Below are 20,405 nucleotides of genomic sequence, written 5' to 3' on the forward strand. Positions count from 1 at the left end.
CTAGATAATCATAGGCTTATCTGAAAAAGCGGAGATGTTTATAAAAAAAAATTCACAGACTTTATCCCAGACGGTTTTAAAGGAGTAGGTATTAATTTTCTTAGTAATATCCACGGACACTCTAAGACCAATCCGAAAGGTCAGAGACATTTCGTAAAAAATTAAATACCTGCACGTAGCTCTAGACTAATTTGAAAGATCGACGATATTTTTGGACAAAGGACCGCCAAAGCGTCATTGATGTTTTGTTGAAAAGGTCAGAAATATTGCCAGGAGGAATATCCACATCCATTTACACACTAATTTGACAGGCGAAAAATATTTATGTTAAGTAACGCTTACAAATAGTTTACATATGTGAAAGATATCATATAGGACCACTTCTCTTAAAAACGAAAAATGACAGTAGGGCTCAGGCATTTATCGAAGGGTTAGGTGTATTTCTGAAAAACAGGATGAAGCTCATGAGACTGAAAGGTCAGAGAAATAAAACAAAATTATATATAAAAACCGTCGCATGTCGCACCATAAAAAATGAACGGTAAAAAATCCCAGAAAATAAAAACAAGAAATCATTATCATTTCTATACATGAACAATGTATCAACATTGAAACTTCTGTGCTTACATTCGTAGGAACCTGTCACCGAAAGGTTCATTTTGAAAAGGTTGCATACTGTGGTCTTTAAATCTCTATGAAAATGAACATATTGTTCCTTTTTTTCACATTGGATATATGCATTCTTGTGATTATTTTTTAATTTATTTGGTGTTCCATTTAAATTCCTTTTCATGCAGATTATTTTGTATAATAATTTATCATCCATTCTTCATAAGTAAAATTTACAATTAACCTATTTTTTTGCATATTATACTATAATTTGACTGACAATATCAATTACGTTTTATCGAGAGATGAAAAAAGTTCAAGGTGACTTTTTTTATGGTGGATGTGGTATTTGCGCATTTCTTCCCTGTCACCAATATAAACAGGATATTTTCTTAACATAGATTTGAAATTGTTCTTATCCTGATTTGATTCAAACTTGGAACTCTGTTCCCCCTACTATCTTTTTAAAGTGTTGTGGCTATGTTACAGTAAGCAAAAGATATCATGAATGCATCTTTGTTTACGCACAAAATGCAAATTCAATTCAGCTACAAGGAAGATTTGTGACCCCAAGCGATCAGACATCTTTGGGTTTTTTCCTTTCATATTTGTCCCTCGATTTGAGGTTGCAGATAAAAAAAAACAGTGTAAGAACAAATAAAAATAAAAAGTTACTTGGCGTTTCTTCAAATAACTTAACATTTTTCCCAGACGTTATTAACCGATACTGCTGTGGCGCCAGGTTACTGTCAAAAATTGATTCCCAGTCCTTCAGGGCTATTGTTGTCCGGCAAATTCCAATAGCCCTTGATTCATCCAAATTACCAGGTAATCATCAACTCACAAATTTTCAAAGTAGATATTGTCAAAAAGAAAAGAAAAACAGAAAAGTATCGGGCACATGACAGACATCATTTCGCAAAATAAACTAAATATTTGAGAGTATTCAAACCTCATCCTTCATAATTATTCTCAGTGATAGCATTATAGTTCCATTCAGTAAGGATAGTAAACTGACTTAGGCCGCACAGAGGCGTAATCATTTCTTGTGATTCCTTTCTTGCATCTGTGGACGTCCGTTTCCCACATGGAGGAAGAAAATAATGCTATAGTATGTTACTTATGGTGAATCAGGCCTTAAATATAGGCCCGGAAACCATAGTGGGCAAGGGAACGTTTTTTTATATTTTTAGGAAATAATATATATGCATAAATTGAATTGTATTTTATTGTAATGATAAGAGCGGTAACAAAATATTTAAACGTTGCCTTCTTAACGTTATGCTGAAAGTATAATAAAACTTACCACAGATTTGTAGTCAGTTATTTTCTACAAGTTACATTTTATGTTCTAATACACTAACAGCTTAAAAAATAATAACATTGCGAGAATGGTCAATTGCAGAATTAATATTTAATTATTAAATACCACTTATCGATTCATCTACAGTTCGAACTTAGGATCGATTCATATACGGTTTGAACTTAGGATAGATTCATCTATAATTTAAAATTGGGATATTTGAAAAACGGCCACCGCACAGGTATGCGGCAAATAAAAGAAAAAAAAACGCAGGGAAAATTCTGAAGAAATGGACCATTGCGAAAATGCTAACAAAGTAAGAGCGAAAACTCCCCCCAAGAAAGAAACCACATAAAGTCGACAAAGCTACCATCGAAAAACTAAAGATTTCAAGTATCTATTCCTTTCCTCTCTTAATGATCGAATTTGATTCAAAATCCGTAGAACGCCTGACATCGTAAGTCCCCGGAATCCTTCGATAGTAATCCTTCTGCAAAATGTTGAGAAAGTAATTATCCTAGAAAACATACGACTTTAATATAGCCGAGCGTATACAGTGTTTTCGACCATAAAGGGGACTAAGCGTAAATTGGTAATGTTTCCCATGGAGACCTCCTGAATTAGAAGTCTTATAAATTTTACGTTAACCAGTGTTCTGTAGCTGAATGATTTCACTGTCCCTGCTGCTCGTTACCTCATAGTACAAAAAAAATTAGGAAGTTTTAATCAACATTTTATTTTGTTAAGTATCTTTTGTATTTTTATTAAGTAATTAATATTCTGTGATGATTTTTTATATCAATGTAAAAGATAGGTCACTGAATCCGTACATTCTTGTAAATACAATTTCAAAAGGACACACAGAGAGAGAGAGAGAGAGAGAGAGAGAGAGAGAGAGAGAGAGAGAGAGAGAGAGAGAGAGAGAGAGAGATGTGTAGGTAGTCTTCGCGATAGAATGACGGCACCACTGATAATATCAACAAACGTAATGTCTTTCAGCTGGACATCAAAACAAAGACCAAAGTGTGCGCCATTTATTTTCGCCTATTATTGCATCAAGATTTCCTCTTGTCATTTAGTCATTCCAAGGAGTGTTCAGTGTTGTACGTCGCTTGCATGTACAAAGAGCACATGTAAGGATAAGGACAGGCATAGCGTGTATTACTTGCGTTTGTGCTTCTGATAAAAAAAATACACCTTTTTCACTTAATTCCTAGTGGTTTATATTTATGTTCTTAATGTCTAATATATTTGTCAAGCCTCGGTGTACCTGCTGTTCGTATCACTGGCATATATGCTATGTTGCTAATGTACGCCATTTTCTAAGTAATGTTACATATGCCCGTGTTGACAAAAGATATTGAAACCGATCATAGTGCGATTCCTCTTTTTAAATTTTATTTGGAAATGCAAGAGTTTCCAAAATATCTTTTTTAAAAACGTCTTTTCCAAAACTTTTATCTGGAAGACCAAACTTCTCACAGCAGAAGGATCTGTCTTGTGGTATACTGTATGAATTAGGGACAATACTGCTCTGAATTTATCGGAATAAATTGTAGATATGGGAAAACATCATTATATAATTTTTCCGCGATCGAGTATTAAATCGTCGAAATAATATCCTCATCTGATATGCAATGAAGAACACGTAATACACATACTGGTACAATATGATATATAATAGATATATTATATTAATTGTCAGCGATGAAGCCATGTCACAAACGAAGCATTCGTGAGAAAATCCAGGTTACGCAAATACGCACACACACACAATATATATATATATATATATATATATATATATATATATATATATATTATGTATATATATATGACTAATACGAAATATTTTCATTTTTATCATCCATACTTCCCTTGTGCCATGCATCACCATTCCTGTGTATAACATTCGAGGGTTTACCCTTGGGTCTGCTGCCGTCCACGCAAATTTATAACGCTAGATGTCTCATTGGGTGCTGACGTTATTCGAAAGACACGTCAATAGCTGGTCAGGGATCTGCCATGTTGGGGGAGGGGGTGTGGACCTCGACTCCATTGGTTTTGTTACTGTCAAACTCAAAACACACACACACTAGGCTGGCCGGATGAAATGCATATCTCATATACTGGTTCTGAAATAGTCCATATCATGCAACGAGTTTAAAATCCACTATCTCGTAGACAGTGACATTTTTTTGGTCTCATACACAGTCTGAAATTATTGATCTCATAATCGGAAATATTTTAATTCAAAGCCAAGTCAAACATCCTTATCTTATATACCGCCTCTGAAATACTTCTGATTTAGTCGACCTTAAAATTCTATCTACAACTGAAAATTGATAATAAACTTAGACAATCCTATTTTCTATATATTGTTTATCATGTAACAATTCTTGTAGAATTCTTTGCAAACTTACCTTTATTTTTCAAGAAATTTCAAAAACAAAAGAGAGACACCTGTGCCCCAAATTTTAGACGACAGCAAGTTATAAACTCTCAGATATGGAGGTCACAATTAATTCGGAATCTACCCAAGAATGAAAAACTTTCATGGCGATTTTGATATATATATATATATATTATATATCTATATATATATATATATATATATGTGTGTGTGTGTGTGTGTGTGTGTATTATATATATAATACACACATACAAACACACACTCCTATACTAGGTTACGACATCATGCATATGTTCAAATGAAGGGTTTATGTAAAAAAAACTTTTAGAATAACTAATGAATATGTAACCTATAGGACATATTATTTTCTCAGTGTGAAGTAGATTATTATTTAAGTATTGTTTTTCCTCTTAGATCAAAACAGCTAGGCCTAGCAGATTTCGTGCTTTTTCATGTAAGAACTTAGTAGAAATAATAAAATTTCTGATTAGGTTTTATCATTTTTATCTGTTGTGTGGATCACAATCAGTGGATGGGGATGGAAATAAATCGATGGCAATGCTTTTAGACCAAATTGCTTGCCTTGAGTTTATTTTAAGAAGTCTGACGTACGTAGCTAGAACTTTTGCGTTCATTAGTCTGTATGCAGCACCTATGATTCATTGTATAATGTAATGTCACCGTAACGCCGATTTTGTCAGTCTCAGTACATCTAGTCTTGGTGGGGAAATTGCACGGAGAAATCATATAGAGATATAATGCTATATTTAACCGCGAGAATCAAGATTATTCTGTATTTTGCATTGCCTTTAGAAAGTAAAACTTAATCCTTTACAATAACATAACTTTAGGTTGGCCAGTACCCTTGTGATTTCGGAAAGGTCTTTCCCAGATAGGAAAGGTCCTGGGTTTTAGTAACAGAGAAATCTTCAGGAATTTTGCGAATGTTCTCTTTATATTTCGTAAGTCATTCATTTGAAGATAATGCGTCAATAAGTTACCCTAGCAAGGATAGTATGCAGTATATAAGAATAGTTGTAATTTATGACTATTCCTACAAATTAAAGTGGGCTACTAATAGTTTTAAGCTGAAACATTTTGATAAGCTGTAAAAAGGCTGAAAACGCGCCAAAGTTGATTGTCACTGAAAATGGCCTTCGAAGTACTACAATCGCACTGTGCTTTGAGTCTGAAATAAAATGAACTTTGAAGAAAAAAAGTCGAAGCCAATATTTTATTTTTGTGCCATTTTCAAGTTAGCGAAGAACAAAGAACTAGAGAAATAAGTGACCTTAGAAAAGGAGCTTCCTTCCTTCCGTGATCTCCCGTTGGAACGAGCAGAGGGCGGCCGTATAAGCCGCAGAGTCAAAGAGGCTATTTCAATTGCAAAGCATTATCGATATGCGTGCTACCGAATTTTGTCCAACCGCCACAATATGGCGACGCCATGGACACGTGATTCAGCCGTCGAGGCCTCTCTGGTGTTCTGTGGTCGTCTACCTCTCTGTCACTACACAAAAGGGACGAACTGTTCCGCCGGCGACTGCTGACTGCTTTTCTCGACGTGAATTTTTGTTTGATTGTTAATAAATTGATAAAAGCGCATGTAAAAAAATGGGGATATTAAATTTTCGTCGATTATGTATACGATGATTTATGTATATATAATGTATATAATATATTTTACATATATAATATATATATATATATATATATATATATATATATATATATATAAGACTTAATTTTTTCAGAATATATGCTGTTGTTCTATATAGACATGGTATGGTTTATGGATAACTAAAAATTCCAAAATGTAGAGTAGATGTCATGTCAGATCCTCGTACACATGAATAGGAAATAGAATCACTATTTTGTTTTAATGGTGAAGACTGCCATAAGTCTGTTTTCGGACAGTACTCCAGAACATAAATATGACAAAATATAATTTTCATAATTAGGATAAATTTGAATACCTAAACTAATGTCGCTGGACTCTACATAAAAGAAAAAAAAAATACTAAAAAACAGCCAAAGAGAAACTTATTTGTAAAATGGCGAAACACTGTATTTTCGAATGTAATTAGCACGCAGGAAATTATTAAGAATAATCCCACACTCAAAGCAATTAAAAGTTTTCGGAATTAATTAACATTTGTGACTCGCTTCGGGTAGTAATTTCGAGAAATATGATAAGATGTATCACATATTTCAGATACTGAGTCTGGGAATTAATTAAGGTTTTTTAATAGTAGGTGTGAATTAAGTTGACATTTGGGAGGCGATAATTGAAGTTTTAGTTCATTTTGAAGAGTACGTCGCCAAATTTAGTAGTGGGGAGGGTATGAAGATGAAAATATATAACTGAACAGCTTGTAAGATCGACGCTGATGCTACTTTCCCTTTTTCTTTAGTTATTAGTGATATGAAAAACCGCTACGACGGACTTCGACTACAGGCAATTCTACACTTTTCCACTGCCTTTCTAAATCTTTCTGCTTTCTTTATGGTGTTTCATCTATTTTTGTAGATCTTTCTGATTCCTTTTTAAATCTTTCTGCTTTCTTTATGGTGTTTCATCTATCTTTGTAGATCTCTATCTTGCCTTTCTAAATCTTTCTTTCTTTATGGTGTTTCATCACTCTGTTGCCATTTTAAGTCTTTCTACTGCCTTTGTCCTATAACTGTATTTTTAGATCACCGCGTGTCCAAATCATTCTGTTGTCTTCCTAGAGCTTGACACATCCCTTCTATATCTCTTTGTTGCCCTTTTAGATCTTCGTAATGAGTCAGAATATCTAGATAGGAAAGAAACTGTTACAGCAGTTTTTTAACCTAAAATTACCGAAGAAGATACATTCAAAATAAATTACCATTCCCTGAAAAAATTATCCTTTACCCTAACCTCTGTTAGTTTTCAGACTTCTGTACTATGGAGACTGTTTCGGACTACTGCACCATATGGTAACTCATTACTTCGAGGAATCGCATTTAAAAAAAAAATAATATTGTTGAACAGCATAATGAACAAACAGCGATCATTTTCCTTCCGTAACGTACACCTGCCGCAAAGGTCTTTTCCTTGTCGTTGCAGTAAGACTGGTTTAAATATTTTGGTCCATTTAGTTTCATTAGATGAAATAATCTTCTTATCACGCTATCTACTTTTTTTTTTTTTTTTTTTTTTTTGCGCCTCCGCAAGTTTTTTTAATGGGGGGTGGGCCCGTGGGCGCTCAGAAACGCAGTTATATGGACAATTTGGACATTCTTCTTGCGTCTGAATCGGCTAGAATTTACTCTTACAGTTCTTGGGACTTCAGTATACTTGCCCCAGATCTGTTGAGTGGTAATGGTATTTGATATTTCAAATAGTACCATGCATTAAATATGCACTAAAAAGAACTTCGTGATTGATTAAGTTAGCATTTATTCACATTTATCATTTGTATCACACACAAAAAAATCAATCACAGAGTATTTTTTTTTTTGTCTTACAATGATAGCATTAATACCCTTGTACTGTCAAGAAATTGTTGCCTTTTTAAGAATTTCACATTCGGACTGCAATCTAGCATTTGTTTTATCTTCAACTCTATATATAGTGACGTATATCGGTTGATGGGGTATATATTAGTAAAGTATATATATATAGGGGGGGTGGGTATTATTATATATATATAGATATATGTATGTATGTATATATATATATAGTGTATTTACAGTAGGTATATGATGTGATATGTATAATATATGGTATAGAGGGTTATGTAAGTATATTATCTATCTATATATTATATTATTATGTATATAATATATATCATATATTCTATTACTAATTGTTATGTATTATATATTATATATATATGTATATATAATATAGTTATATATATATATATATATGGTATTTATTATATATTATATAGTATAATAATATATATATATATAATATAATCACTGATTCCATACTTTTTTATTTTTGTTTCCTACGTTCTTAGCCTTAATCATAGCATGAAAGGTAGTTTAGTCCACTTTTCGCGTAATCTTTTTAATTGAAATTCTGGACTCTGGCTATGGTCCCTTGATAAATGTGAGTTTAGTGTTCTTCATTATTAATTTCATGAATTTCCTCTCTGTATCTGTTTCGTCGCCTTCCTATTGTTTACATGGATGTATTTACCTACGACTCTGCTCATATCCTATTTCTATCCGTCTATTCTCTTTCTCACTCTATCTACTTCCCCCTTCTCATCCTCCTCCGATTTTAATTCTTCTATTATTTCTCGTTTCTTCCCTCTCATCCCTTTTCGAGACCTTCCCCTCTTCCACCCTTCTCGCTTCCCCTTTTCACTATCAGCCTCTAATAAACATCATTTGGGATAGCCGACCCCTTCCCCTTCACTCGTCAAGCCACTGTTTATTACTATTTTAAAAACACATTAAAACACACTCCACGCTCCCCTCTCTTCCTAATAAAAATCTTCCCTTTGCTTCATCTTCGGCTTCTGTTTCGTCGGAGGAACATTGATTTCTTTTTGCTCTCGTCTCTCATTAGCATTATTATTTACTCTGCGCTGTTCATTTACCATCGCCGGCAATGAACAGGCATTTGTACGGTTCGGATCTTGACGATGAGCCGCTTTCAATCGAATCTTCTTTTTTTTCTATTACCTTATTCATAATCAGTTTAAGCGGATTAATCATCCGTTTTACCTAGCTCTCGTCTGCGATTTATATCTTTTTCTGTGCATGTAGCGTCTTGAGAATGATCAAAGGAACCCATAAATTGCGATAAAAGAGGAAATGGATGAGTGTGCTTCTATATACTGATACTCGGTCGTCGTCTGAGGTGCAAACGACCAATGGGGGATTCCTCCTCTTTAGTAGACGCTGCTTCAGAGAGAGAGAGAGAGAGAGAGAGAGAGAGAGAGAGAGAGAGAGAGAGAGAGAAATTTAACGTTTAAGAGTTATTGATGCGTTCCGAGGACAAAATAGTGTAACCGATTGGTACTTTTTTCATGGTTATTATAGGAGTGAATGCAAGGCAGTCTAAAGGAGTAATACCTTTTCCATGGTGATTTTTTTATGAAAGTAAGATGGTCTAACCGACAAGTACTTTTTCATAGCGATTTGGAATAAAGGCCAGGCCAGCTAACCGGTTAACCAGCACTTTTTCACCGTGATTTTAAATCTCAAGGATTAGTAAGGATTAGTATTTTTTCTCCGTGGTTATTTTTTCATAGTGATATTCAAAGGAGTAGTACACTAAGCTTGTAGAATATATATTTTTTGTTGTAAATAACTGCTTCCAGTTATTTACAACTTTTCTTCCGTAATTCTAGCGCTTGAATTACGCAATTTCTTGTTTACACTACAAAGAAAGCTACTGCCTCAGTGTCATAAATTTTCCTTACCACAGTAATGCCGCTAATCCTTAGAATTTAGGAAAATTCGTTTTAATTTTTCCATATCACATATCGTGAGCCAAAATATGGTTTAATATTGTGGTATACATCCTACGCGTTGATTTAAAAATCGAAAAATTTTACACCTGAGAGATATTTTTATGAAATAGTGTATACTATCATTATTATGAAAAAGATTCTTTCTGAAGTCACTAATTTATTCTTAGTTATTATAATTATTTGTTATTGTTTGTATTTTATGATGTAAAAATAATTTATGGAAAAACGAACTAAAATTGGATTTGGCAGTAAATATTGAAAGCGCGCGCGCGCACACACTCTCTCTCTCTCTCTCTCTCTCTCTCTCTCTCTCGCTCTTCGTCGCTCCTCTCTCTCCACTCTCTATCTCTCTCTCTCTCTCTCTCTCTCTCTCTCTCTCTCTCTCTCTCTCTCTCTCCTCTATATATATATATATATACATAACATAGTTACATCTATATACTATTAATATAATAATTGTTTATTGTTATTTTTTTACTTTCCCACTGGGAAGCTGTTTGAAAGCTTCAACGATACTGCAAGCTATCTCCTCATGCATTTTCTTTTATTCCAAAACAGCCATCAAATAATTTCTTTTAGTTTTACCAGACCATTTTTATACTCAGCGCATCGTAATCATTGTACTCTGCGTCAATTTCGGTTAATTGTCAGTGGCACTAATTTCAGAACTTTGGATTCCAGGCTTCACTCAGCCTATGAAGACGTCACCCTTCTTCCATAATTAATTATCATCCAGTCATAGGAAGCTAAAGCCTCCGGCGCAGGGGTAAAGAAAATGGGGGTTGGGGGGTTTGGACCCGTGGTTGGGGGGTGTTTGGCGATAATTCCCCATTGAAACAAAAAAAAAAAAAAAAAAAAAAAAAAAAAAAAAAAAAAAAAAAAAAAAAAAAAAAAAGCACCAACCCCTGCTGAAGATCAAACTGTCGATGATGGAAATAAGGGATGCGAAGGGCTCCCCTTCCCTATTTATCCGCTGATGATCCTCGTGCAGGTTCATCTGCGCGATTTAGGCGTTGATGTGCGATCACAAGGGTTCAAGGTATTTATAAGCATAATGCAATTACGATTTCCAGTGGCCAGTAAGTGCTGCGCGCTGGAAACCGTCGGTTGGTATACTTCAGTATTATGCCGTTATAACTCTCAAAACTATTCAAATGTTGTTCATTTATAAAATTTATTTCGCTATGCGTTACCAGTCCTCTGGTAAATAGATTTCATATAGTTACAACCCTCAACTATTATGAATTCATTCAGTTACTTTCAACAATGCAGGTGACATAGTAAAGACTATGTCACCTGTAAACCATCTCAGTAAGTAATCATTGCATGTAAAGTTATTACTTCCTTCAAGGTATCTCTGCATTCTATTCAAGCCCTGTTCCTTAGCACTTTTGGCCTCGGAGGCAGATGAGACCATTCTGCGGCCGTGCATCCAAAGCTGATTTTCTTTGGGTCAGAGAAGAACCGGGGAGAGATTTGTGTTCTTTATGCGAAGACCTTCGTTGTTGCTGTTATTGACAATAAAGATATTATCAAAGTAGCGGTCAAATCTATCAATGCTAATATCGTAAGGGTAATATTAAGCACCTCTCTTCAATTGCAAAGGAAGTCAGACTCCGATAAACATCTGGTATGTATACTGAATGCTTTTTAATGGAGGAACCGTAAAAACAAAATATGATTGGAAACATTTTCTTTAAAGAAAAATAGCAAAAATTCTCTCAATTCCATGGAAGTAGTATATATAGGAACTGCGAAAATATATGCTTACTTTCTTGACCTAACTAGTCCAAAGGGAAAGATTCGCGCTTCACACTTTGCAAAAATCCAGCGACATTCTAACTATAGAATGAAAACAGAAAAAGAGATGAACTAGAGAGAGAAAGTTAGAGAGAGATCAAAGGATATGTCATTCTTTTCTGTAGACAGGGCAAAAGGAGCACGATGCTACTTTAAGTACTTCAGAGACATTATTTATATTATTATCACTATTATCTGAAAGTGTCATCTAAACTCATCTGCATGTATCATCTCAAAAACACCAGAAAATTCTTTTGTCTGCAAGAGATGCATTGCTCCGTGGTGACGCTTTTGAAGACTGATTGCTCTTCTAATTTTCTTTATACCCCAGGTTTTCTTACTTTAAGTAAATTATGTCTTAAGGTTTTTACACTTTATCCCAGGTATTGCTTTTTTCAGTATTTTTCTAGAGTTTAAACTACTGCATTTGGCATAATTAATAGATCAGCTGATGATGAATGCGAAGTAGGTACTGTTGGTCTTCATAATTATTATAGAAATGTCAAATTTTACTCTTTTCTACGTAGAAATACTAGAGTACGTGCATTCTTGGGCGAATTGCAAGTTATTTCATTTTTTTCTTTTTTGTCAAGATAACAAAGAGGCACATAGGAAGGGAATAAAAAGCGAAGTGTGTTTACAACTGCGGGTAAAATACTGTACGTAGCCTTATTCATTAACTAGTCAGAGATTACAAAGGATTACTGCAAACAATTGGAATTCTTCATTTATATAAGGTTTCTTCCTTAGTGTTAGCGATGATCACAGTTCTTCTTCTTGCATCCACATAAGTTGTAAACAGCCTAAATTGAAATTTTTTTATCATTATTACGCAAAAAGTTTTGCGTGTTGTAACTTCATTCTTTCTAATCCACCTGTGTATGTATGAATGTGTGTATATATATATATATATATATATATATATATATATATATATATATATATATATGTGTGTGTGTGTGTGTGTGTATGTATATATATACACATTCATGCATACACAGGTGGATTGGGAAGAATGAAGTTACAACACGCAAAACTTTTTGCGTAATAATGATAAACAAATTTCAATTTAGGCTGTTTACAACTTATGTGGATGCAAGAAGAAGAACTGTGATCATCGCTAACACTAAGGAAGAAACCTTATATAAATGAGGAATTCCAATTTTTTGCAGTAATCCTTTGTAATCTCTGACTAGTTAAATGAATAAGGCTACGTACAGTATTTTATATATATATATATATATATATATATATATATATATATATATATATATATATATATATATATATATATATAATACTGGCACTCGCATTTTTCTTTCCTTTTTTTGATGAGGTAGGTGGTCTGAAATGAAATAAGAATTCAGGTAATTAATAACTCGAGTTTAGTATATTTAAAATACTACCTAAAAGGACAGGCTTTTGAAGTTATTACCTAAATTAATCCCTTTATAAAAAATAAAACCCAAACCATAATTTCGCGTCGACGCAAAATCCCGAAAAGCGTACTACAGAAAGGCGAAGAAATCCCCCTCAGCTGCCGACGCAACGATCTGAAGGCAATCAGCCGGGCTTTGAAAAGCAAGTTTTCGAGCCTCTGACAGCCATAGGCAGCGCTGTCATGAAAGAGCTGAAGAAAAATAGGCTTTGCTATGAGATCCATTCGGTTAACCCCCAATCACTCCATCCATCGGGATTCGGCAACCGTCCATTCACCGTGAAATGTATCCAGTAATGCTCTTTGCCGCTGTCTTTATCCATGATGGATAGATGGATAAATGCCATAGGGCTGGGGAAGCGCTTCATAATGGCTAGCGCATCGAGCCATTCATCCCCATGCATGCAATCCTCTTGCAATATATAGTGGTAATTATCCAACCAAAGGCCAATTAAATGCGAACTAGTTAGAGATGTGGGTTGCAAATCAATGTTGATCAGTCGGCCTCCCTCCCTAACGAGCTATTAAACTGATGCCTAGTAATGTATTATTATTGATGGCTATTCGTCGGTGGCAGTCAAATTGGACAGATGGTCCTTTTCAATATATGATTTGGTGTTTGCTTTTGCTCGGCCATGAAGCCACTTGCAGCGACGAGGGAGCTCCAAGCGAGCGAAAAGTGGAGCCTAATTATTTTCTTGATGCATGCCTCATTTCACTACGGCAGGAAAATGACGTATTAAGAAAATGGGGAAATGTATAAAATATAGGTAATTTTTTTTCAAATACATATTTGTAATTTGCCTACCAGCGGCAAAGGACGCAATTTATGCGATTATACGTAATTTTCTTAATGCTTGTCTAATATGCCTACTGCCGAAAAATGAGAAGTTTAGGTTTCAGTCCCATATTTGTCATTTATTTACCAACATCGCAGTGACGAAGGGTGAAGGATTCACGTAGAGACTTATTGCTTGACTTCGTTTTAATTAGATACAGTATTATGCTTTGGTTTCCACCCATAAATACAGAAGCATAGCCAAGAATGGATGATAATCATCATTCAATTTCATAACCAACGCAATTATTACTATTACACGTATTATTATTATTATTATTATTATTATTATTATTATTATTATTATTATTATTATTAATATGGTGCTCAATCTTAATTCAAGAGTTCACACACTCAAATTAAGATAACAAATAAACAATAAAATAATCGGTTGTGAACTACAAACATATGTTTGACTCTAAAGCCATTTAATTTGTATTTATAGCCAGTACATAGTCATTCTGTTACATAGCGCACAATGTAATCAATCCGTAATTCTTTTTACATATATTTCATGTAATTTGTGTTTGGTTTCTTCTGTAGCATTTTCACTTAAAAATACTTTAACGTTTAACACGGATTTACAGGTTTTGGGGATTATTATTATTATTATTATTATTATTATTATTATTATTATTATTATTATTATTATTGTAACTAATGGTATTTTTCATTGCTGACGTCATATTCCTCGCGTCTTAATTATATAGTAAATATACCTTGATAAACGATTACAACTCGTAAATGGGCTCAGTTATCATCAAAATCTTTACCATTTTTATCATGATTATATTAAATCAAAGTTATGAACTTTTATTATTATCAAAATGATACGTTCTTGCTATTACATATATAAAATTTGGCATTGCTACGATGTAATGTCAACTCAATACAGTACTGTACCAGGTGGTTGAGGCAGTGCACACACACACACACACACACACACACACACACACACACACCTACAGGTGGACGATCTGTAACCGAGAGACTAAATAACAAAGAACAGCTTTCCCTTAAATGGCTGACCAATGAAAAGCCAGAAGTGGACTTTGTTTTTACTTCCCACGAACGCAGAGAGAGAGAGAGAGAGAGAGAGAGAGAGAGAGAGAGAGACGTTCCCCGGACGAACTCCATAAACATGCAGGTCAAGGCATTTCTGGATGTCCATTTAAACGACCCCCGAGAGACCAAGGGCCGGAAAGTTGTGGTTTGGAAACGGCCTTTAACCTCTTAGTTTATGAATCTCTCTCTCTCTCTCTCTCTCATTGCCATATGCTCTTTTTTTTCTGTTATCTTTTAGCATCTGTCCCTTTCCTCTTAGGCATCCATCATGAAAGCAATTGAGATAATCACTGCATTTTGGGTAGCTGTTGTTTCGAATAAGAACATACACGAACCGGGTGTAATGAGTATTGGTTGATGTCTGCAATAAGTGCACGCCACTAATGAGAGTGAGGGGCGTGCACTGGAGTCGACAAGTACCAGATAATGGTCAGAGAGAGAGAGAGAGAGAGAGAGAGAGAGAGAGCCGTCAAATGAAATGCGTAAAGGGTAAGAGCAACAAAATGTCCCTTTTAGGAGAAAAAGAAAAAAAAAAACATTTTTAATAAGGATCGTTTACTGCCTCGATCTCCTCTATTCATTACGCGTCTGTGAATATTTAATGAATGGCCATAAGCATCAATACGCAGTCTTTACAAGAGTGCCATCAAGTTTATTGAATGATGAAAGCTGCTTAAATCCATCGGAGGTAGCAGTCGGGTTCTTAAATTTAAAATTATGCAAATGATATGCATTACTGCAAAGCAGCAATTTACAAAACATCTCTTTTTATTTTGATCCGTTGTCTTTCAAACCTACTTTAATGACCTGTCATCATTGTAATTATTACAGTGCTATGCGTTTGGCAACAAGGGAAACTTTTTTTTTTTTCTCTCTCTAGCTGCTATTCGTCGTTACCAAAGTATGAGTGATGCAAATGTTGATGAGATGCAGTAACGCTTTATGAACGTAAATCATCTCTCTCTCTCTCTCTCTCTCTCATTATCATTACCATCATTACTGTCATTTTTATTTAATAACGTTGTGCGAATGCTTTCCAGCGATAGTTATCTTTTTCATTACTTATCTTCGTGGATCTGTTTACATTTACCACGCAGATACATAAGAGTTGAAACCGACATCGCTTTTGATTTTCAAATGTCAATAATAATGCGCGGTTACTGATAAATGAAAGCCATCTATAATAGTCATGTTATTAACGTATATTCTATAATATCTGCCACACGAAGTGATAGGGATTTCCGAAATGTTGATAACATCGCCAGAAAGGATCTGTGGACTGCGGCATTTTAGTCATTTTCGGAATGTTAATTACATCGCCCGGAAGATGAAAAGCAAGAGTCTGCCACTTTTGGTGAATTAGCGATCAGTCAGCGAGCGAGAAAGGCCCGGACACAAACATCCTACGCGACACTCCGCATCACCACTGAAGAATAATGTATTTATGAGACCCGCGACGTAAAAGAGAAGTTGTCTCTTAAGCATGCCGCGACAGACATCGAAAACTAACTCCTTTTGACTCCGACCGAAAGCAGCGTCGACGCCAGATGATTCTGTTTTCAATCTTTTTTGTGAGTTCGAATCAACAAGAGCTGGGTGATCGAGATAAGATAAAGAACAAAAAGGGAGGAAGACGTGGATGCATTATACAGCCGTCTTTCGTCGACTGACGAGTGCCGTCATCGATTCAGCACAGCGTGATGAGAGGTCAGTTAATTCGACTGGAGATTTTATCCTATTCACGGTCGGGGAGTGATGTTAATTACTATGAAAACGCGGTGATGGCTCCCTGATGAAGATTGACCGCAATTGCCATACGGAAGGTGGTTGATTGGCAGCCGTCGGGAGGATGAAAGATTTTCTCTCTACAAGTATGAAGGAAATGTAGGGCTGCCTCTTCGTAGTAAATAAAGAAAATCATCAGTTCCACCTTTTCATTAGGTCTTTCTGAAATGCACACGCATTATTCAATACATGTGAAATACTTACAGACTCAAATAAATTATATATATATATATATATATATATATATATATATATATATATATATATGTAATGTATTTATATGTGTTTATGTGTGCAGTTTGATTTTCCAAAGAGGAGTGGTTAAGTCTCTTAGGTGATATTTGGAAATATAAACAATAAAAAATAAAGAAAATAAATTTTCTAATGGAGTGATAATTTTATTAAGTATATGATATAACAAAGTTTGCATGTATCTGGTGTAATACAATATATATATATATTATATATATATATATATATAATATATATATATATATATATATATATATATATATAGATACAATACATGTAGCTTTGTGATCAGGTGTTTTGGGGTCATATTTTCAGAGAGAGCAGGTTTGAAAAAGCATTTTCTGGCTAATTAATGCTCTGCTTTAAATATGATTATAACCGAAGGGCATCACATAGTGCTGAAATGACCAAAATTGGCTTATTATTGTAGAAGTTACACAAATATCATTATCAATATATCTATTACATCAACAGCAATATGATTAACATGCAGTATTTCTCGATATGAACAAAATTCAGCTCATGAATATGGAAATCACCGATTTGAAACCCTTATTAAACAGCCTGTTTTAATTTCTATAAATCTAATTTCAGTGATTCATCATATTAAAAGTCCCGTCCATCATGCAGGGGAATTTGACTTTTATGAGGCATAGAGGGTAAGGGTCATTTTGGAATGCTTCTTTGCAAATGTCATACATATTCAATGAAGATGTTAAAAATGAATCAACACAGTTATGTATTTTTCGAAAAACACTGGCCAGGCAGGAACTGAATATTATTATTATTCAGGGCTGGGCTCTGTATAGGCTTGTTTGGATCTCTTTCACACACACATACACACACACACACATTAATATTGTATTACAGGAATATGCTCTTACAAAAAAAGGGTACATTTGGAAAAATGAGGAGGGTTAAATGTGCGGTGACATGATGCATTTTGCAAGCAATGCGATGAAAGCCAGTGAAAAAATTACAGCTAAAACAAATATTTCCGGCGTCCTTGTTCAGCTTAGCACAAGGATGAAATATTGAATACTTGTGCCCCAAGAACTGTCTTTGTTAGAAATTGCGAGGTATACTTACAGGTGACGTCGAGGAGGCACCAGTGTAGGTCACGTTAGCCATGTTCGTCGACTGCTTGTTCGTCCGTCCGTCCGTCCGTGCGTCCGTCCGTCCGTCGGGCGTCGAAAATATCACTGTGACCGCTGCACCTTAATCACCAATAATTAATGACAACCATCCACTAATTATCAACTGACCAATCACCTTGTCGCGTAGGTCGTCCATGCCCACTCTCTTTTTATTCACTGGCAAACATATTGCCTCATGGCACTATTAGGCACTTCGGCGGGTGAATTATCAAGTGGCACTGGCATAAGGGGCATGAAGGGTTCTGTCTGGAGCGAAGATAAGTGGCCCTGAAGGGTTGTTCGCTGGTCGGCCTCGGCAGGCCCGACGAGTCACGTGATCGCCAAGAGGCAGGTTAACATGCTACACACGTCTCTGGGCAAGCTAGCGGGAGCACTAAAAAACGAATCCGTCGTTACCTGAGAGTTTTTACAGTTTGCCGAATAAAAACAGCTTGTGTATGGCCGAGAGGCGGCTTGTCTTGGGGACGAGGCCGATTGGTTCAACGTATTGGTGGGTGCTTGAACTAATAGCGATCACAAGCCTCGGCCAATGGGAGGCAAGAGAAGGCACCCAGCCGCTCTTTCGGGCTGCTCCTGCTCGCGCCAGCCAACTACTGGCAAAAATCAACGTTATGAAATATTTTCTCAACACACATAATATTTCATTCGGGCCAGCCAAGATAATCGCCCCACAACGTCAACACGCGAGTTTAAGGGTGGAATTAGCTTATCGGTGAGGTGAGCGCGCATTGGTGGTCGACACGCGACTCCTCCTCCCAACGGCCTAAAACACCGCCCAGATGCGTCCTCTGCCAATGGGAAGGGCGAATTTGCAGTGGGTGGCGTCATTGAGAAGGAAAGTTAGGTTACTGTTTGGTGTTGGCGTCATTTGCAGTGAAGCGTGCCGTGTGGAGGGAACACTGGAACCGTGTTTGTCTAAGTTCCGTAAACGCTCGTCTGCAATAAAAAAAAAAGGATGTTTTATACCATCATGTTGATGTTGAGAAACCTTCAAGACATATTAATAAACGTTGGAATGTTATGGTCGTCTTTCTTGTGTCCATATTGTTTATAGCGTGTATGTTTGTTAGTAAAAATGCTAAATATGGTAGATCCTTTGAGACCAAAATCCAAATATCTTAGGGTAGTGGAGAAGAAAAGATAGTAATTAATTCATAATAGGGATTATCTCTAAGAGCGTTTCTAACTGCAGTTATTGCCGACTATAGCGTTAAAAGATAGATAGCAAGATATGTGTATAGGAGATGAGAAATTATTAATAATGAATTATAGGATCAAAAGTACAGGTGGCTCTGTAATAAGCAACTACCATGGTTTTTTTTTTTTTTTTTTTTTTTTTTTTTTTTTTTTTTTTTTTTTTTAGAACGCGCAGGGAAGGAATGAAAACAAAACACAGGGACGAATATTGCCGTTCACGCTAAGGAATTCTAGGCATCCTTTGTAGCTTGTTTTGATAAAAATAAAATAAGAATGTTTACATATTTGTTGTAAAATGTCTTTGTTAGTTCATAGTTTAACCCTACTGCTCATAATGACGTCAAAACTACGCATGTAGAAGCACAATTGTGGCCGCTTTTTGCGGCGTAATCACCGCTATTGCCGATTCCCCAGTGCGAGTTTCTCTCTATTGCCGCTAGGGCGGCGCCACATGATAGCGACTTTCGCTAGGTACCATGTACACTGATTTCCTATTATATCATTAACCATTATTTTTTACAGAAATTTATATACTAACGAAATGGGCGGGTTTATTGAGTATAAATAAAATGTAGAAACCAATATGAGCCCGTTTTCCTTTACAAAATGTGAGGTTTTCCCTGAATCGCGATTTTTGTCAATTTGCCTGGCAACACCTGGCAAGGTGTGTGTGAGAGGCAGAGTGGTCCAACTTCCATATCAAAAATAATTTTCGACTATTTAGTTTTTAAAAGGTTTGTCTTCCATGAAGAAAAGCATTGTTATTACTTTGGTCTGATATGTAGGTAGAGAGAAGTTCAGGAAGACTTAGGAAAGAATGATAGGAGTGATATTTCAACATATCCCATGATTAAGCTCAAAATTTGTGATTCCAGATACTGTCTGGAAACCCTGAAATTCTATGCATCCCCCTGCCGTTGTACCCCCACCCCCCGCAAAAATGGTCACATCCTGGAGCCAGTGAACAGTGGAAGGTAGGACGGCGTCGCGTCAACTTTATAATGCTGCTTTGGTATAAAGAGGAGAACCGAATTAGAGGCTGTAAAAGGTGTGCACAGAAGCTTTACCAAAAAGAGTAACTGTATG

General features: G+C 35.6%; 1 protein-coding gene and 1 long non-coding RNA gene across 2 annotated transcripts in view; one reads left to right on the forward strand and one right to left on the reverse strand.

The window, feature by feature from the left end:
- The window catches only part of LOC135213518 (homeobox protein araucan-like), a 196,872-nt gene extending 177,963 nt beyond the window's left edge, over window positions 1-18,909 (reverse strand). The window contains 1 exon segment of the mRNA XM_064247432.1: window positions 18,055-18,909. Coding sequence (XP_064103502.1) covers window positions 18,055-18,096 — 42 coding nt within the window. The 5' untranslated portion in view covers window positions 18,097-18,909.
- Window positions 1-20,405, forward strand: part of LOC135213519 (uncharacterized) — an 856,968-nt gene that overhangs the window by 531,878 nt on the left and 304,685 nt on the right. The gene's annotated exons all lie outside the window — the stretch shown is intronic.

Source organism: Macrobrachium nipponense, chromosome 43 (assembly GCF_015104395.2).
Source record: "Macrobrachium nipponense isolate FS-2020 chromosome 43, ASM1510439v2, whole genome shotgun sequence".
NCBI lineage: Eukaryota > Metazoa > Arthropoda > Malacostraca > Decapoda > Palaemonidae > Macrobrachium > Macrobrachium nipponense.